The sequence below is a fragment of the Papio anubis genome, chromosome 4, assembly GCF_008728515.1.
Source record: "Papio anubis isolate 15944 chromosome 4, Panubis1.0, whole genome shotgun sequence".
Lineage (NCBI taxonomy): Eukaryota > Metazoa > Chordata > Mammalia > Primates > Cercopithecidae > Papio > Papio anubis.
This window is the reverse complement of record NC_044979.1, coordinates 89,107,930-89,129,753: the sequence shown is the minus strand read 5'-3', so window position 1 is coordinate 89,129,753 and position 21,824 is coordinate 89,107,930. Positions and strand designations below refer to the sequence as shown.

Genomic DNA, 21,824 nt, shown 5'->3' with positions numbered 1-21,824 from the left:
TTTGGGAACACAAGAAATTTGATGATGATCACGACCATGTTGATCAGTTTTGAAGACAACTAAATGCCTTCACTTCTTAGCATAGGCCATCTGGTTTTCATTTCTTTGAAAGTGAAAAACGCCATCTTTATGAAAATAGTTGAACAGGTGTGTGGTTTTCTACTTCTATCTTGTTTTCCCCTTATTTTCTCAGCAGGACAAGTGAATTCATTCCTGAAGCAGGAAAAGAATGTTAAGATACATGCCACTAGAAATGACAATGTCAGACACTGACAGAGTCATTTCAAGTTCAGAGTGAATCACTTTTAAGATGGTAAAGTTTGGCTTGTTTCTTTTGGGGCTATAAGACTTTTAATATTTCTTTCATTGAGATAAGTTGAGAGTAAACATTCAACAGAGAAATACTAAGAAATATTCAAATTAATTATTCTAAACATAAATGCTGGCGTTAAGACAATAAGTTTGGCCAGGCGCAGTGGCTCACGCCTGTAATTTCAGCACTTTGGGAGCCTGAGGCGGGTGGATCACCTGAGGTCGGGAGTTTGAGACCAACCTGACCAACATGGAGAAACCCCGTCTCTACTAAAAATACAAAAATTAGCCAGGTATGGTGCGCATGCCTGTAATCCCAGCTACTCGGGAGGCTGAGGCAGGAGAATTGCTTGAACCCGGGAGGCGGAGGTGGCAGTGAGCCAAGATTGCACCATTACACTGCAGCCTGGGCACCAAGAGCAAAACTCTGTCTCAAAAGTTTTAAAATGCTGGTTGAAGAGGAATTTTTTCCCAGGAGATTTTCCAAATGATCATTCTATTTTACTTCCATATGGAGTCTGTAAAGAAACCCAGTAAATCCACAAGGCTTTATAAATGACCTTTGGAAATAAAGCAGGACTGAACTATTAAGAAAGACCAGTCCTGTAATTTCTGAATCCTTTGTGGGAGGAGATGCCCTGCTTTCAAGGCCATCATGTTGTCAGTGAGAGGTTAGTGAGAGTGTCGTGTAGAGCTGGAGTAAAAACTGAAGGCAAGATTTCCATCCCCAGGATTGATAATGGAAATGTGATTTGTAGTCATTTTTTCACAAATATCTCTATTTTCTCCAAAGCTGACTTCCAGCCCCACTATTGATATTATGAACTTGTTAAAATATTTAAAGATAGTTCATCTCAAAATGTTCTTTCCATTTACGAAGCAATGGTAACATAGCCTCTGGTTTTGAGTCCATTTTGGTTACTGTTTAATAAAATGAACTGTGTTTTTTAGTTTAATATCCAGCCCCAAATTATACAATTGGGAAAAATTAATATTTAAGACTTCTTTTTATACCTATGTTTGACAGTTTATTAAACTCCTAGTATTATTTACTAGATTTATGAAAAATCATTTTTATTCACCTATATGAGATATCATGAGACTGTGAGAGAGCCTATGTGATTTTCTTCAAAGTAAGGATCACAAAGAGATGCAAAATTGATAATACTCTTCTAGCCTCTCATTCAGAACAATTGTGAGCAATAAAATTTAAACCTGTAAGTGAAGAAAAACTATATCAAGTGAAACTACCCTTTCAAAAAGTGCTGGTCTATTTCAAAAGAAGTGTTGATATTTTCTGAAAGCCTCTATTCTGTCCCTCAGGGCTATGCTCCATCTTGTAACGGTATAATCAAAAAGCACTGGCATTCTGTTCTTACAGCTACATTCAGCTGTGAATAATCCTCTCCATAGTTCATTTGCTTCTCCAGGTATCTGAAAGATTCTAAGTGCAACCTATTGGGTATGGTGTCACATGGGAGAATGTGTGATTAACTCATTAATGTGTCAAGTTTTAAATCTAAATAACCATGGAGATGTCCTAGTGATTTGGCTATATCAGATTAATGGCTTGGCATAAACATGTGGCTAAACTGTTGTAGGAAACTTCAGTAAATTAGTATATTTGCATTACACTGTTTTATTTTCCTATTCAACATCTAAAAAATATCTGGGAGGACTAAAAAGTAATGACAGAAATTTATAATTATGAAGTTGATTTTAAAACTAAACGATTATTTTTCTAATTAAAACATGAGTTTCCTTTTTAAAATGGGGGAGAGTCTTTTGTTAAGCCTTTGGCTCTCCTATTTTTTTAAGTAAATATCCTCAAGCAATCACTGCAAAATAACATAAGCTAGCAAATATGATTGGTATGAATTTCTCTGAAAATATCATGAAAATAAAATTTATAAAAAATTGATTACTACTATGAATCTAGATTGAATTTGCCCGTATGCAATGAAAGCAATTTTTACCTAATACTAAGTTACATTCCATTTCAGATTTCCTATTTCAAAGGGTGTCTCAAATTTCTAAGATGTTAAACCAAGTATTGAGCCATTTTTGTATATGTAATAAAAGTCTTTAAAATTAAAATGGTAATCCTAAAAAAACCAAATGCATGAAAAATATGGTCTGACTGTATAACAAAGGGAGTTATATAATTCTACTTGAGTGAAATCTTTCATCTTTGATTTACAGGTTAGAGTCCTCTCTAACTAAAACCACATTGTTCCATATCTTTCATATCATGGCCTTCCCTAAAACCTTGTTTTAATTAAGGTTTCTTTCAGATTTCTGAATAAAAGCATGACAATCTTCACTTATGGCTTTAATATATCCTTTGAGTTAGAAAAATATATAAAAAGAAACATCAACTTTTTCAAAAGCATTGTCAGATATTAAATACTGTGAGATATTCTACCTCAATATCTTTAGGTGTTTGAGTTATATGTTGAAATAGAATTTTAGGAGGTAGGAGGATAACCTACTTATATTTAGTAAGTTACTTTTAATCTCAGAAATAAATGTCCTTTATTTTTAACCTTTGACACTAAGGCAACTTGTTTAAAGGCTGTTTTTTGTTTTTGTTTTTTTTTTCACATGAAGGCACAACTTCTAGGTTAAGTCAATTCAAGGTGACTACAAATAAGCAGTGCCTTCGTTAACACATTTCAAACACATAGAAAATTGAGCAATGTTGCTTAAGTGATATTCGTGTGAACAGCTTCACAGTTAATAAAATGCAATCAGACAAAACAACTGTGTTAACCTGGAAAATAAACAAAATAATCTAAATAGTCAAGGCCCTCAAGTAATAGGGGAGATTATGGGTAATCTTCAGTTTTTCTAAAGGTAGGAACGAATGATGAAAGGTAAGAAGAAAGAAATTGACAGAGGGCAGAAAAATAAAGGTGAGTGAATAAGTCCTTGATAGATTTGCAACAAATTAAGACTACCTTTGAAAGGTTACGTGCTTTTCAAAGACACTAAAAATGCTTGGTGGAACATTTGCTCAGACCTACTGTCATAAGAACAAGGGATGTATGCGGGGCTGGGAGGTGGGGCGACTTCATTCTCCAACACAGTTGCAAAATTGCAAATCGCCTGTGTGTGAGAACACAAAGATATTATGGACATTAAAAAAAAAGTGATATAAAATATTGCACCATTACAAACAGTGTGTGAGGTTCCTTTGGCATTTGGACTTTGAGATACAGTGTGGTTTATTGCACTGAAAAAAGCCTCATGCTAGTGCCTCCATCTTGAACTTTTACTAGGAAGAGTTGAACTGTGTGTTAAAGTTTAGGGAAAAAAAAAAAAAACCCTAACAAAACAAAACAAACAAACAAGAAACATTACATTCTGGGTGGAATTACTATCCATTCATAGTAAAAGCAAATCCTGTAAACAAGTTAAGACTGTTTGAAAAAAAAAAATTACCCAAAAAAAGCTGATCAGAATGTCAGGAATGAATACCCCTCAGGTTTTGCCCAAAATTTCACTGGCTGTCATAGCTTCTGAAATTAACAATATCTAGTGCTGTACTGAATGTTTCTAGTTCAAACTTGGTGTCTAGGAGTGGGTCATCCAGCATATTAAAAGCATGCTGGAAGCAGTTTCTTCCAATCGTGGTTTACTGTAACTCTAGAATCACAGCGGTTACGTTTAAGGAATCTTTAATGCCCTTTCAAGTCCATCCAAAGAACAAGTGAAGCTGCTGTTCAGAATTTTGTGCCCAGTGTTTATGTTCCATTGAATCTGTGCCACCCAGGCAGCAGACAAGACATGTCTGAGGGTGCTGGGGTGGGGGGATACACAATGATGTCACACACAGGAAATATCAGAGGGGGACTTGGCACTTCACAAGGCTGGCTCCTCTTCCATAGGCTCACCAGCAGTTCTGTAAAAATAAACAGGCAATCAGAATACGGCATAAGAGTACACAATGACATTGTAGATTTTCATGCATAATCAAAGCTGATTTTTCAGCTCTCTCTAATGTTTATTTGTGTTATTCAGTTATCCATAAATAGAATTTCTTTCCTAGGAAGTATAAACAAATGTCAAGGGGAAAAACATTTTCGATCCAAGCAATCATTGGAAATGTTCCTGTTTATATTAAAACATGTCAGAATATTTTATAACTCTAGATTCCAAAATGTATATGTTTTGTGTCTACTACAGTTCAATAATTTATTGAAAAATTAACTATGATATTTTATTTTAGGAGCAATTGCTGTGATTTCCTATGGAACCAGTTTGATAATGAGAGCAAAGGACCCAGCTAGCTTCTGGAGGAGACTCACTAGGGCTCTGGTTTTTGCTTCTGTTCTTTCATAACTGGATTGGCTGCCTGCCGGAGGCATTTCAAATCAAATTCTGAATTTGATTAACAAATCGTTGCTACAGACCCAATATTTTTACAAGAAATGCACTATGGTAGTGTGTAAATAGTTTTTATTCGGCATCATCTGCGGGGTGTTCTGCGCAGGCAAAACCAAAACTAATTGCTTGAAAATTTATACTTGAGATTTAACCTTCATTTAGTAACACTTTGAGGGTGTTTTAAGGTAAACTTTTAGAATGACTTTTAATTTAGTCAATAGAATAAATTGTAGCAGGAATCCAAATACATGAGGTAGTTGGCTTGTCGTGGGAAGATTACTGGGATATGAGATGCCGGGTGAATTGAGTTTGCTTCTGAGCTCTGTGATTTGTTAATTTTGCAACTGCTGATTTAAATACACTTTTGTGAAGCTGTGGTTTCAGGTGTAAACCATGAAAAAAAAATGGCGTTCCTTACAGAATTAGCAAATGTTAAAAAATAAAGGAGGTAAAATTGACCTGTAAATAATAAACACTTTGAGACATTACTTAATAATTTAGACTTGTCCCTTTGCTGTCTAACATGCATAAAATCGTGTTGCCACACAAATGCACAGTTATGCCTTTGCTACCAGAAGGAAACAATATTTGGATGATGCTTCTCTCTAGGTAGCGGAATAATAGGCAGTGGTTTTCATTTTCTTCTTCACAATGTTTATCTACTTGCCAGGATTCTATAATGAATTACTTTCACATTAGGAAAAAATGCTATGTTTAAACCATAGCTGTTTATGCAAACAAATGAAATATTTGGCCATGTTATTTTACAGATTTATAAGAAAAAAAGCCAAGATTTCAATGCATCTCTAAATAAAGCTGTTGACAAACAAAGTAGTAGCTTAGCATTTTTATAACAAATCCGAAACATTAAAAGAAAGATTTTATCCATAGGATGGCAATTAAAAATTTTTAAAGCATCCTTTTAAAAATAAAGAATGATAATCATTAAGTCTTCATTATTTATTGTTACCAGAAAAGAAAATTCTAAAAGGGTCTGCGTGGAATATTTAAAAAGTTGCTTCTTAAGAAGTTACAGCCTGTCCTAGAGTGTCTGGGATAAGGATGTTGTGAGAGAGTGTTTAGAGGTGGTACATAAGATAAATGAGTCATACTTCAGAAAAGTCTTTTCTATCAAAAATGATCAGCATTCGAAGGAGAAAGCTTTTAAATGAAGGAAAACATTTAAGTATTGAAACTAATTCATACATAAATATATAGCCTTATTTACATCTGAGAATATGTGAATAATACAATTATAGAACTCAAACTGGATATTCTAATGGAGACCGATTTTTCCAATTTCTAACCCAAGCTGCAGCAGGATAAGCTTTTTCCCCAAATCCAGGATTCAGTGTGGCTGGAATTCCAGAGACAGTCATGTGTGGGAAATGTCTCAGAGGTCACAGATGTAAGGAATACACATGTCCCTGTGGTGGAGGATCTGTGAATTCTCCACATGTCCAACCTAGGCTTAAAGGATGTGAGTAGGCTGTCTACACTGCAACCCACTCACTGCCAAAAATTAAGCCTCTTTGGTTGAAACAGGGCAACTTGCAGATACAATAGTAAGCTTTCCGTCAGATGCTTCTCTGCCTTTTCCTCTCTTTGAAATCATTTTATATTGACCTCATTTTTTGGAATTAACCACTTATAGCTGCCCATCTTCTACTGAACCATCTACACATATACATAACTAACCAATTCTCTCTCTTTCATTTTATTTATTTATTTATTTTTGAGACAGGGCCTCACTCTGTTGCCCAGGCTGGAGTGCAGTGGCACAATCGCAGCTAACTGCAGCCTCAACCTTCTGGGCTCAAGCCATTCTCCTGCCTCAGTATCCTGAATAGCTGAGACTACAGGCATGTGCCACCATGCCTGGCTAATTAAAAAAAAAAAAAATTATAGATGGGGTCTTGCTATGTTGTCCAAACTGGTTTTGAACTCCTGGCTTCAAGAGATCCTCCTGCTTTAGCTTCCAAAATTCTGGGATTACAGGGGTAAGCCATCATGTCCAGCCTCAATTCTCCCCTGTGTCTTGCAGCATAGAAGTGTTAGTAGCATAGCAAGTTGGAAAATATCCTGGATTTCAAGGTAGATATTCTGGGTTCAAGTCCCAGATGTTTTACTTTAGAAATTTGACTTTGAGTGAGTCAATGTCTCTAGATTGTCAATTTTATATTTAAAATAGAAATAATAATCCCTTACCTGCCCTCAGGGTTATGAGAATTGAATGAGTTAAAGTAAGAAAACGTGATTTGTAAATTGTGAAGTGTGAAACAATTGTAAGATAACTGGATTATTTATATCTGCCATTGGGACAATTTATAGTATCTCCCTTCTCATATCCCTAGCTCTCAGTAGAGGTGGCATTATCTTCATATAATCCCTGTCCCTAGGTCACTATTTTATATGTCTGCATTTTTTAAAAAGATGATTTCTTTATGGAACATTTAGAAAGTAACCTGGTGAGTGATGACCCTTTAATGCCTGTGTTTGGAGGAATGAGAAGCAGTGCTCTGAAAATCTGGAGGCCTCCCACTTCAGTTATCCCTAGATACGTGCCTAGTTCACCTTGATTGACAAAGACACCAACTGGGGGAAGGAAAGACATGCAGGGAGGTGAAGACAGTAAGTTCAGAGATAACTATAAAATCAACCCAGCAAAGATAAATTTTAGTATAATGGTTTAACTAATTGAAAGATGTAAGCTTCCCTCCAGTAGGACAACATCACAGTGAACATTGATAGTTTTCTATCAATGAAAATCAAAGATTTCATATCCTAAAGAAGGATCAATTCAGTCCAACAGTCATAAGATAATTTACAAAAGTAAAAAACAAAAAGGAAGTAATTTCACTTGAGATAAGATGTAGTGTTAAATTAAATTCTTGTATTCTCTCTTAAATCTTATTTCTTGTGGTTTTAAAAATAGCATTTGTTAATTTATGTTAATGCGGTTATTTAATAAGACATTTTCACATTTTGCTGATTTAATTTAATTCTTATTTCTTACTTCTACTCCTCTTCCTCCTGAAAGGCAAGCAATACAATGCCTGTGACATTATTTTGTTTACAGGTGTTCTTTACAGCTGTGTATTATTGTTTTGGGGGTATATATTTTTACTTTATGTAAATTTTACCTTTATACACTCGTGCATAGTTTTCTCATTCAGTACTGTATTTATTAGATCTGTCATGCACTTAATGTTTATCTAGTTTGAAGCTGGTAACTTCTACATGGCATCCCCATATGGTGCATCCACCACATTTTAACTATTCATTCTTCCAATAATGGACACTGGGCTTGACTCCAACTCTCTATTCACCATAAATAAAGCTGCAGTGAACTTCCTAGTACATGTACTCTAAAGACTTCCGCTGAGAATGTCTTTGGTATACAATCCCAAGAGCAAAATTAGCAGGTCACATATTTTATGCATATAAAATGGTACTAAATTAGTATACAGCAAGGCTACCATAGTTTATCTTCCCAAAGCAGGGAGGCTCTAAATCCCCACATCTCCACCCATGCTAGCAATACTTAGTTTACTAATATTTTTCATTGATTCTAGAAAAAGTTAGTGAGTGGGTACTGTGTGCCCTGGTTCTGTTCTAGGCACTAGGAACATAGCAATGAACGAAATAGACAAACATCCCTGCTCACATAGAACTCACATTCTACATTGACCTTATATTCTAATTGAATGTTTACCATCTAATGTATGTAAAACAATACCTTGTTGTTATTCAAATTTGCATTTATTTGATAACTAATCAGTTTGGACAAAGATTTGACTTTCAGTAAGTCACAAAAGCCAAAGTAAAAGAGAGAGAATCAAATGACTTTCATAAGTATGTGTCATAAGTAACTCTGTTTATCTCACTGATGACTTTTTTTTTTTTGAGACGGAGTCTCGGCTCACTGCAAGCTCCGCCTCCCAGGTTCAGGCCATTCTCCTGCCCCAGCCTCCCAAGTAGCTGGAACTACAGGTGCCCGCCACCGCGCCCGGCTAATTTTTTATATTTTTAGTAGAGACGGGGTTTCACCGTGTTAGCCAGGATGGCGTCTACCTCCTGACCTCCTGATCTGCTCGCCTCGGCCTCCCAAAGTGCTGGGATTACAGGCGTGAGCCACTGTGCCTGGCCTGATGACTTATCTTTCCAGCATTCACAAACTAATGTTATACATAACTAATTCATATATTAGTTCGCGTTGTATGAATTATATTTTATGTTCTTTCATTTCCCCATTCACTTTTATTTTTTATCTTTCCTCTCCAATGTTACACCATTTTGTATACATACTAGACATCCCATAGATAGTTTTTGAAATGTTTATATACATATGTTGGGATGATTTCAATGCTCTTTAGAAGTATAATAATTTCAATCAAAAGCGAAATAAGAATTTTCAACAAAAGAATAAATATCCAGAACTATTCTCAGTACAAACTTCCTATGTAACAATTCCACACCTAAATGTGTGATTGGAAATATATTCCCTCATATCACAAGGCTGTGCAGAAATAAAAGCCAAACAAAAGCAAACATATTTATACACATACACACACTCACACTTTCCATAACAATACAACTGGCAGCAAGTTTTTGCGGGGAATTAACATAGATTTTCTATTAGTACCATTACTCAACCCTAGTTTGCCTTATTACTTCCTTTTCTCCATGTTCGCCTCTTAATTCTACAATATATAGTCACCTTCAACCAACTTCTTCCTTTTTTCTCTCTCAGCTAATGGCATTATCATCCAGACTATTAATTTGAACTTCTTTCTCTCCCCTTTCATTGATATTTCATGAATTGCCAACTACTCACTATTTCTCAGCAATTTATCTACACTAGGTTTTCTTCCTCTTCATTTCCTCTACCATGATTAATTGGCTTCTTTACCACAATTACCATAAGGATTTCTTGGCTGTCCCTTCAGTAGTATGCTGGCCCCTCCTCCATGACACTCTCTGTTCAATGTATAGACCTAAGTTGTCGCTCTCTCTCTGTGAAAGCTTAATACTGAAAACAGGATATAACTCAAATTCCAATGGTAATATTTTAATTCCCTTCCATTAAATTTTGCGCCATGATCCCTTCCTACTCAGCTAGCTTATTCAACTCTGTGGCACCCCAACTGCCCTGAGAGTCCTTTCCCAAAGTTTGTACTCATATACTCTCTGAAGTTTTGCTCATCTGTTACTAACGAAATGGATCCTGAGTATCTAATTTGTGTCAGGTAATATACTGCTATTAAAAAAATAATGCTAAGCCAAAGGGACACAGATTCTATTCTTAAGGAGTTGACAGGAGAAAACATAAAATAATCAAATAAGCACACAAATGTATCCAATTTTCAATTATGTCACATGGAATAATGCAGAAGTGTAAGGGAGACCTGAGAATGTGTGGAGGACCTGATCTAATTTGGGGGTTAGTGGTCAGTGAACATTTTTCAAGAAGAAGAAGTAATATTTGATTGGAAATCTACAGGATATGATGAAAAGAATGGGAAAGCCAATAAAGGGTTGGTGGAAGAAGGTAGAGGACAGGATAAACATTCCAAACACAAGAGAAGGGATGTGCCAAGGAAGCCCTGATGTGGACATGAGAATGGCTTTTTGGAGGAAAACTGAAGCCACAATGAAATATCATTCCACACCCACAATAAAAGGCTAAAATTATACAGACTGATTTTATCAAGTGTAGGTGAGGCTATGATGCAATTGGAACTGTCATTCATTGCTAGTGGGAATGAAAAATGGTACAGCCACTTTGGAAAACAGTTTGGAAGTTTCTTTTGCAGTAAAACATATGACTTCCCTGCAACCCAGAAATTCTACTTTTAGCTATCTTAGCTATCTATCCAAAAAAACTGTGTGCTGTGACCACAAAAAGAAAACTTGTATGAAAATGTCATAGAGATTTCAATTCCTCAAGATAAAATTTCCATATGATCCAGAAATATCACTTCTGGGTATATATCATCCAAAAAGACTCAAAATAGGATCTTAAAGAGTTAGTTGCACATCCATGTTCACAGCAGCATTCATTCACAATAGCCAAGAGGTGGAAGCAATCCAAGAGTCCATCAATGGATGAGTGGATAAAGAAAATGTGGCATATACATGCAATGGAATATTATTCAGCCTTAAAAAAGAAGGAAATGTTTTCATATGCTACCACATGGAGAAACCTTAAAGATATTACACTAAGTGAAGTAAGTCAGTAGAAAAAGACAAAAATTGCATAGTTCCAATTATATGAAGTATCTAAAGTAGTCAAACTCTGAAACAGAAAGCAGAATGATGGTTGATAGGGCCTGAAAGGCTGAGGGGGGAAGAGAAGGGAGTTGGTCAATGGTTACAAGGTTTCCATTTTGCAAGTTCCAGAAACCTGTTGCACAACAATACACATATAAACACTGCTGTACCGAACACTTAACATGGTTAAGATGGTAAGTTTTACATGTGTTTTTAAACCACAATAATAACTAATTGATCAGCTTTATTCATAATAACCCTCAAAGTGTAAGCAAGCCAAACATCCATCCAACAGGTATATGGATAAACAAATTAGGGTATATTAATACACTGGAGTAATGTACAATAATAAAAATGAATGAACTTCTGATTGTAAATGGCGTGAATAGATCTCAAAAACATGCTTAATGAGGTGAAATAAGTTGGATTAAAAAATACAGTACACATGCATGATTCCATTTAAATGAAATTCAAGAGCAGGCAAACATAATTGACGGTGTTAAAAGTAAAACGGTAGTTACCTCTGGAGGGAGTGGCACCGACTGGAAGTGGCAGAAGCAAACTTTTGGAGGTAATAAAAATGTTCTTGAACTTGTTCTGGGTGGTGTTTATATGAGTGTGGCATTGGTAAAAATCTTAGAATGTGTGGATATTATTATATGTAAGATATACTTCCATTAAAAATTAATTAAGGTCGTTGTTGGAAACCACATCAGAAAAGAAAGAGGAAGAATGTTAGAAATAAGGCAGGAATTATAGATATGGGTCTACTCATACAGACCTTATGGTGTCTATTGAAGATGATGATCTTTATGTTAATGGAAATAGAAAAGTATTGAAGGGTCTCAAGCAGAGGCATGACCAGATATGCTTTCCAGTTGTTTTGTTTTGTTTTTCATTGAGGTGTATAAAATGGATTAGAAAGAAGGTAAAACTGGATATGAAAACCAGTAAGGAAAGTACTGTAAAAGTTTGGATGAGAGATGAAGATACTTTGGACTGAGTGTCAGCAGTAAAAATTAAAAATATATATATTGTGCTCAAGTGATTGTCTTGTAAAGTAAGGGCTTCTTAAATTGTCTTGTCAAAGTAAAGACATCTTGAATGCCTTTTGCCCTCTTTACTATGTGAAATCTACATGTTCTTCCACCCTGATTCACTTCTCCCTGGTTCTGTGATTTGCTCCCTAGTCCTTGACCTATAAGGTGTTTTGTCTTGTTTTGCTTTGTTTTTTCATTTTGCAGGACCCTATTTCAGTCTTATCAAAGACTTGTCATTTATTATAGTTGATTGTTCATGTTTGTTTCTGTGGTAGGAAGAGTAATAGTCCCCAAAGGTGTCCATGTCCTAATCCTTGGAACGTGTGAATATGTTACCTTACATGGCAAAAGTGATTTTGCAGTTGTGATTAAAGTCAAGGGTGACAAGGTGGAGAAATTAAACCTAAATTATCCTGATGTGTCTAATCTAATCATATGAGCCCTTAATAGCAGAAACCCTTTCTCACCTGAAGTCAGAGAGAGATGTGATGACTGAAGAAAGGTCGGATAGATGTGAAGTTGCTGGCTTTAAAGATGGAGGAAGGGGTCATGAGCCAAGGAATTAAGGCAACCTCCAGAAGATGGAAAAGGCAAGGAAACCAATTTCCCCCCACAGCCTCCAGAAATGAAGGCAGCCTTGCCAAGACATTGCTTTTAGCTCAGTGAGACCAGGGTTAGACTTCCGACCCACAGAAAGTTTGTATTGTTTTAAGCCATTAAATTTGCAGTATTCTACTGCTGCTGTAAAAAAGTATGTGAACGTTTTGAGGAGTACAAGGCAACTTTGTGGTCCTGGCACCTAACACTTTATCTGGCACCTAGAAATAATCAGAAAGTGTTGAAAGAGTGAATAAACTTGATATTTTCACATGTTCTTCTTCGTCATTCTGCTGGTTGGAGGATAGTCCTGATTGATTTAACCTATGAACAGCTAAAGGTATAGATGCCCAAGTATAGGCTCTATATTCTTATATTATAGATTACTGAATCATGGCCAATATATTAAAAGAAGAAACAGGCCAGGCATGATGGCTTATGCCTGTAATCCCAGCACTTTGGGAGGCAGAAGCGGGCGGATCATGAGGTCAGGAGATTTAGACCATCCTAGCTAACTTGGTGAAACTCCGTCTCTACTAAAAATACAAAAAATTAGCTGGGCATGGTGGCACGTGCCTGTAGTCCCAGTTACTCAGGAGGCTGAGGCAAGAGAATCGCCTGAACCTGGGAGGTGGAAATTGCAGTGAGCCGAGATCATGCCACTGCACTCTAGCCTGGGTGACAGAGTGAGACTCCATCACAAAAAAAACAAAAAAAAAAAAACAAAAAAAAAACAAAAAAGAAAGAAAGAAAGAAAGAAAAAGAAGAAGAAAACTGTAACAAGTTGAGGAAGAAGAAAAATGATAGAAAAATACTGAAAGTCAACGTTTATCAAGTATTTACTACATTCCAGGTATTGTTTTAAGTTCTTGTGATGTGTTGTTTCATTTGATTCTCACAACTCTATGAAATTTTTCTCTCATTTTAAAGATGAGGAAAATTAAGCCCAGAGAGATTAAGTAACTTGCCCTTGAGCAAACAACTGTGAAGTGTGGAGACTCTAGAGGCAAGCTCTATTCTTCCTCTGTAGTGGTAAGAGGACAGGACTGAAGGAGTAAAGACAAAGATGAGATGGGAAGCTAAACTATGCATCTTAGTTTATATATATTTCTATTCAATTTTGTTTCTTTTTTCAAAGTAAACACTGTTTTACAAATAATACAGAACTGAACCTGAAAATACATAATTGGGCATTGGAGGATTACAACATCCCTAATGTTCTAAGTCAGACTTTACACGCACCTCAAGACCACATGTTAGACATGTTGGGAAAATAGAGATAAAATGATGGCTCTGGGAAGAGGAGGAAAGATATGTGAAGAGGGGGCAGATTGTTCCTTTTACCAGGAGCTTCCAAATCTCACCTCAATTTTTGGCTAAGGCTTTGTTGACACTGGATGAAAATTAAAAACAAAATTTACATTGAAATGTTTGCCTGCTAATATAGTTTGGATAAATGTTCCTGCCCAAATCTCATGTTGAAATATAATCCCCAGTGTTGGAGGTGGGACCTCATGAGAGGTGTTTGAATCATGGAGGCAGATCCCTCATGAATGGCTTGCACCATGTCCATGGTGATAAGTCAGCTCTTGCTCTGAGCTCACATGGGATCTGGCTGTTTAAAAGTATGTGGCATTTTCCCCTCCACTCTCTCTCTTGTTGGCTTCTGCTTTTGCCATGTGACGTACCCACTCCCCAATCACCTTCCTCCATGATTTTAAGCTTCCTGAGGCCTCTTGAGAAGCCAAGCAGTTGCCAGGAACTTGCTTCCTGAAAGGCCTGTGGAACTGTGAGCTAATTAAACCTCTTTCCTTTATAAATTACCCATTCTCAGCTATTTATATAATAGCAATGCAAGAACTGCCTAACACACATACTTAGTTATCTAAATTGTCTGAATAAGTTCAAGTGCTCAACATAATGGTATCATAGAATAATATAAGAGGATTGAATAATTTGTGCAACATTTAGCTTCTAGAAGCCTTTGGAGACACCATCCTATTGGATGGGCTATTTGAGGAAAATCATGTCTCTAAGTACATTAGATATGAATGTATATTTAATAATGGTCTATATTTCTATATAAATCTTAAGATTCAGGAATATGGGGTTTGTGATGTCCTTGGAACTACTGATAAGCCATTCAAAGCTCAGGTAGATGATACTTGGATTTAGCTGATTATTACACTTTTATATTCATAAACTAGATAGTTACTCAAAAACCAAAGTGGTCAGACTTCAAATAATATGTTTTCTCATGTTTCTGTAGTATTGATGACTTGAAACCATCATGTTCAGAAAGGTTGCCAAAAGTTGAAAGTTAAATGATTAAAGAGACAACTATACTGGATTTTGTTAAAAAAAAAAAAAAGTAACACGATTTACAGGTCAAAATGACAACTGCAAATCTAACTTTCAAGTTAATTTGGTTTTTGTGTTAGTTAAAAAAAAAAAATCACAAAGTCACAAAGTCATGCATTGTAGAGTGCAAATGTGCTCCTAAAAACCTAATAGTTGATCATCCTGAAGTCTTGATTGCCTTTCCAAATCTTTTCTTGATCTTCAGCAGAGCCTGAACTGGTATCCAAGAGTAAACCTGAGCACTGCACTGACCTTTCCAAAGTAGAAGCATTTTGAAACAGATATTCAACAAATGCAAACTACAATTGTTCAAAGGTACACATTCCTAGCAAACAAGAAGAAAACGTCTTGCTTCTAAGTAGTATGCTATATGTGACCAGGCCTATATATTTAATTTTCTTTGACTATATAACTTGGATCCCTTCAGGATTTTTTGTATTTTGTTTGTTTTTTTTGCTGACCCATCAATCTTTTTTTTGATCAAGTCTTTTGCCCCTGGACAATTATGTGTTATAATTGAAAATTAACTATCCCCAAATGAATTCCCACATATCAGCCTTTTCCTAGTAACTTATGCTTCAAGGCCCATCAATGTAGTTATAGAAATGAAATTACTATCTGCACTGTGTTTTCATCCCCTCCCCCATCCAAGAAAAATGAACAAAAAATACTTACAATGGTTCTTAGCCAGGAGCATTTTATCCCTTATTCACTAGTGGTAAATGAGTCAGATATGAGTTGGCCAGGAAAAGAGCTGCTTTACCCAAAATCTTAGTATGAAATGAGTCATCTCACTCCAAACACCAATATGTTCTCCAAAATAACTGGCAAGAATTTCCTATAAAAAGAATCTTGCCTTCACTCTTTTCCATCCATTTAGCTCTCTGATTTTTCTAATTTTTCAATTTCCTGCGTGCTTATAATATTGCCTTCATAAGAAAAGCCCAGAAACGTTTCCGCCGCTTTATCTCATTTTGAAAGTCATCTTTCCTGTGTTGAGTAGGGGGACAATACTGATAGTATTCCCCTGAAAAGAGTAAATGCTCTGTGGCTTTTCAGAGCATTCTCTCTCTTTCTTTCTCTCTCTCTCTCTCTCTGTGTGTGTGTGTGTCTGTTTGTCTGTCTCTGATGAAATTCATGCATGGTTCAACTGAAATGCAAGAGCCAATTCTAGAAGAATTTTTCTTTTCCTCCGCTGAAAAAGGGAGTTCAGTTCAAAGTCATCAAAAATATTTCAAGCAAAATCATTTTTCTTCCCACAAGAAAAATCAATCACAATAGATGTAATCTGTCTAAAAGTGATAAACGAACATGAAACCAGGCTACAAGCTCTGACTCTGCTTTCCTGCACATCAGAACATTCACATTCTCTCTCTGCCATCAGACGAAGCTGGAAATAAAAATCACTGTGGACTGAAGCCAAGGTTCAATCCCTATAGATTATCATGAGTCAAGCACACTATTTACCTGAGGATAAACAAGTTTGCCTACAGGGCCAATTCCTGCCAAACTGCTGAGATTTTTATATTACTTGAGGCTCATAACATCACTTATTATTGTTAATTATTCTAAGCTCTGCAATTTAACGGGCAAAAATATTTACAATTCATTTCACTCAGGTTGAAATTTAGCTTCGTTTTTCTATATTAAATTAATTCTAAAGAATAGCTATGCTCCTTTTATATCCAACACTAACAGATGTTAGTTTCCTCAGTTTTATGGCCCTCAGATGACAGACAACTAACTGTTTTTGGCCTTGGGAATAATTGCAACACCTTTGGATTATGAACTTGGTTCAGTTCTTAGCTGGGAACGGCAGGGGGTTAGTTCATATTATCAAAGATGTAAAGTAAGTTTTCCCTTATGCTCTAGATATTCATATAAAGATATCTTTCAATAGACTAATATACAGCTTTTCCCCCTTATTGCTAATCTGCTGTTTAAGTGGTTATGGTAAGAGAAAATAATTGCATAAAAAGAAAATCTCTTATTCATTTTATCTCCTGCTCTTGGCCAAAACAAGATGTTAAATCCATTAAACTCTGAGTATCCAGTAAAAGCAAGAAAGTAGGACTGTTCGTATTTGTGCATTCTTGGGAAAATTGCCAACCTGTGCACTAGTAGCAGGATCTGCGTAATTAATGGTGATGTTATTGACGGAGGGAGTCTGATTTCCTTCTCCAGAGCAATTTAAGAGTGCAAGCTGGCAGAGCTTTAGCAAAGCCTCACCTGATTTGTTTTTAAATTGAGGAAATGTGACCTTGAAGTCAGCCATAGAAATCACCAATATTAATGTACATTTGTGGTGGCTTTGGTAGACTTTAAAGAAATTCTGAATGTACCATTTACTGTAGAACTGAATGATGAACACCAAATGTACAAACTGACAAACATTCCTTAAAAAGAGAACAAGCAAACCAAATCTTAGGTTAACTGTGTTTTTTTCTCCAGAAATCTATATTCATAGAAGATACATTAAAACTAATTCTGTCTTATAAAATAAAATAAAATCAGCCCCGAGTTCACACAGTCCTTTACACACAGTCTCTTGTCTCCCTTGCAGGCAACTTCCACCTTTATCCAGTTGTTGGACCTCAAGGACAACCATGTAAGGAGTGTGTATATATTTTGGCTATCCAACGGTCTAGCATTTTTCCCATCTTCTACTCTCCTCTTTCTCTTTGTTATATCAGCAATTTCAAAATGATTAGAGAAAGGAAAAGAACATCTGGAAAAACAGAGATAACTAGGAAAAGGAGTTAATCCCACAAGCAGCTCTTTCCATAACGATCTGCACTCAATTATCTGATAAGGCGTGATTTTTCTCACCATCTATCTCATCCCCTCTATTTCTCTGTGAACTGCAACCACATGCTCCAGCTCTGCATTTTGCATGAAGAATGAAGCAATGAATTCTCGATAGCCTAAAGCATGTGCTGTGGCATCTGTGGCTTTGGAGAGGACAAGTGGTGGAAGTGGAGGAGACAGGTGAAGGAAAGCCAGGAGGAAGATTCACAAATATCAACGATGAACGTGGATATGACTGACCCGGATTATTCCCCCATGCTGGATTCATACCTCGTGTCTTCCTGAGCAAAGGGCTGTTCCACATCCACTGTTAGGGAGGCCAGGGCAGAAACAGTCTCTGTCTCCTCTTGCAACTGAGCACCAGCCAGAGCACAGCCCCTTGGCACAGCCACCATCCTTACTGACTTCCAATACTTGCCTAGGAAAAACATCCATCATACTTTATAAGAATTGTAATTACAGCAGTAATAATCAGAATACTTACATAAGTCCAACTCAGAGCAGTTGTTAAGTTAAAATTCCCCATGTTATACACAGTTGTAATTTGGTTTCTTGACTGTTATGATTAGGTCTGTTTCTCAATCTAAGAATGCCAAGTTGTGAAGTGCCCATATTCCCAAGCTGAATCTCCCCCTTGCTCACACAGCAAAAAAGTGAGGAATAATCCATGGCCTACTGAACTCACCCTCAGACTGACAGCTGTCTCTGCAACTAAGTAAGCAAACTCTGGGCTTCACGCTCCCTGGGAAACCCGCAAGAGACCAGGAGGCAGCACTCTTACAGAGAAAATGAATGGAATCGTACTGTTAAACATTGCTACTTGAATCATTAACTTTTAGAAAATGAAGTTGGAATATTAAAGAAAAAGAAAAGCCCAGAAATGCCAGCATGAATTGAATGGCAACTTTGCCAGAACAATCAGGTTTGTTAGTCCTGGATGTTCTTTCTTTCTCAACCTCAGGGTGTGTACTAGAACAATAATTGATTTAAAACTTTAATATATGTACTGGCTGATGTTGGAGCCCATCCATATGTCATACTGATGTTTCTTTTTTTGAGGCAGGAAAGGAGAAAGAGAGGAAAATAGAAGGTCATTTCATGAGAACATGCCAATGGGATAAATATGAAAGAGCAGAGTTAATGGCTTTCTTGCAGCCCTTAGGCTATTTTTTTGTGAAATGCTGAGTAGCCCCAAATCAAAGCAAGAGAATCTCCCTAGGTGCTGACATGACTCACCAGGTTAGTACTATCTCTGCAGCCTGACTGGATGGCAAGAACTTTGGTATGCAGTGTTTGCTTACTTCTTAGAAAAAAAAAAAAATCTTGTTTGAATGGAAAAGGCATATGGATGAATGCTGGATTGGGCAGTAAGATAACAGGGTTCTGGACCCAGCGCTGCCATCCCAATGACATTAGTGAGGCTTTGCAGGACTTTATTTCTGACTCTTGAAATAGGGAGATGCCTCAAATCTCTTGAAGCTCTAACATTTTATGATTGGCCTTTCCTTATCTTACTGTTTCATAGAGGAACAGATGTCACATTATGGGAGGATACTCAGTCTCCCCATCTGTTCCCCATGCCAACAAGACCATCTGACATAGGTGTCAGTTACTATTTAACTTGCTGTGATTCCTTATTCTGACCATAGTCTGAGAATCTAAAGCTTTTAATTTGCACCAAACAATAACAATTCTGTCAGTGAATCCAAAAACTAACATTTTTTGAAATCTAAGGCTTTTTCACATGTTGAGGACACAAAGATGCTTCCCTAACACCAAGAAATGCATGGTCCAGGTGAGACAGCCCTGTTAGTTAAGAATTACAATTCTGTGTGTAAAATGCCCATGGTGATCTTGAACGGGAATAAGTAGAACATGTGTTTAAGGTGATGGGAAAGTATGGAAAGACTTGCCAGGAAAAATAACACTTGACTGAGTATTTGAAAGACCATTAGAAATTAGAGTACAAATGTGCTCCTAAAAACCTAATAGTTGATCATCCTGAAGTGTTGATTGCCTTTTCAAATCTTTTCTTGATCTTCAGCAGAGCAAGTTGGTGGTCAAGGGATATCCCTGGAAGGGGAAACAGCACATACAAATATACATAGACTGGAGTCTCTGTGTTTTACTGGGTGACCATCAACTGCTGGGAATGACTGGAACATAGGAAGAGTCTGGAGTGGGATGGATGAGACTGCTGTGGTAGGCAAGGGCTAATTAATACACACTCTTGAATGACAGACCGATGATCCTGGACTTCAGCCTGAGGATGATGAGGGGGCATTTTAAGCAGACAAGGTATACAATCAGTCTTATGTTTTTAAAAGATCCCTTTGAAGAGATTATGGGTGATGGATTGGAAGGTGATAACAGTGGGGGCAGGAAGACTAATTTCACATCTTGGCAAAAGTCCAAGTGGGAAACGATGATGTCTAATCCAAAAGGAAGTAACAGAATCGAAACGAGAAGATGCTAAGAGAGATTTAGGAGGTTGCAAATGTATCTTTGGCCTACCCTACATCTCTCAACTTTGAAAGTTATCTCTGAATTGGCAGTTGCATTCCCAGGGCCTAGTTTCCCTAGATCACAATGTCAAATATTATCCAGCTCTAATATTTCATGATTGGCCTTTCTTTATCTTACTGTTTCATGAAGGAATAGATGTCACATTTGGGGAGCAAATTCAGTCTCACCACCCATATTCTATGCCAATAAGGCCTTATGACATAGGGGTCCACTACTATTAAACTTACTTTCAAGCTAATGTTATTGTAGTATTACCCAAGTTGAAAATTCCATATGCCAGCTATAATTACATATATTGTAATGAGTTACACAAGATATTATTATTAAACATTATTTTAGCAGATGACATTTACAAAGTTAGTGGTGCCTTATGACATCCTTTTCTTGTTTTCTATGGCGGCTAATGTGGGGACTCTGACAAACACACTACATGTGGCTAGTAGCTTATGGGTCAAATTGTAAAAGACTGTAGGAAAGACAAACTAGCATTATTGAGAACTAAATATGTGCCAAGACTGTGCTAGGTGTTTCTACATTTATAATTTGTAATTTTATTTAACCCTAGTGACAACTATTTAGGCAATGTCAGGTAGTGTTTTTGAAGATCACATGGCTAATAGGCAGAGGAGCTAAAATCCTTACTCAGCACTAATTTTAAATTGCCTCTTCCTCTGCACTCGGCTGTCCTCCACCCACCTTCCAGTAGACATAAAAATACCAAAAAGCCCAATTATAAAATTCTCAGCTTAAAAGGATTATGCATATTGCAAATTCTTTACTAAAAAGTAATCTTTGGAAATGATACGTTACCCTTGTACTTTAGATATGTGATGCAGTTGACCCACATTTTATTGACTTTATGGTTTATTTGGACAATGTGAGACAATCATGTCGAAACTAGTTCATTCTATTCTTCATTTCTCATAAAATTGCACTATTGCAAGTACCTTTTACCAGGTAAATTATTGAGGCTATCATAAAACTGGAGACAAGGCTCATTGAAGAGTATGAATAAGAACCTCATCAAAGGCTGGGTGTGGTGGCTCACACCTGTAATCCCAGCACTTTGGGAGGCTGAGGGGGGTGGATCACTGGAGGTCAGGAATTCGAGACCAGCCTGGCCAACATGGTGAAACCGTGTCTCTACCAAAAATACAAAAATTATCCAGGCATGGTGGTGCATGCCTATAATCCTAGCTACTTGGGAGGCTGAGGCAGGAGAATCCTTTGAACCCGGCAGACCAAGTTTGCAGTGAGCTAAGATTGTGCCACTGCACTCCACCCTGAGTGACAGGGCAAGACTCTATCTTTAAAAAAAAAAAAAAAAAAAAAAAAAAAGCTCATCGAAAATTGAGCTAACTAAAAGTATTTCCAGATTGGAGATCCCACACTCCACACTAATCCGGGAGAAGTCACTGGATCACAATGGAGCACAATTTCCACATTTATAAAATAATAGTGGTAGGCTTAATGATATGAAAGTTTTATTCCTGCTCTCATTCTCACTTATTATCCTTC

At 36.8% G+C, this 21,824-nt stretch overlaps 1 protein-coding gene across 1 annotated transcript in view; it reads right to left on the bottom strand.

Moving 5' to 3' along the window:
- Window positions 1-673: 673 nt before the first annotated feature.
- LOC116268674 (histone deacetylase 5-like) overlaps window positions 674-21,824 on the bottom strand; it is a 194,852-nt gene continuing 173,701 nt past the window's right edge. Inside the window, exons 9-10 of the mRNA XM_031665859.1 lie at window positions 18,051-18,198; window positions 674-4,216 (exon numbers count right to left, since the gene is read on the bottom strand). Of these exons, the coding sequence (XP_031521719.1) occupies window positions 4,177-4,216; window positions 18,051-18,198 (188 nt within the window). The 3' untranslated portion in view covers window positions 674-4,176. The remainder of the gene's footprint in view (window positions 4,217-18,050; window positions 18,199-21,824) is intronic.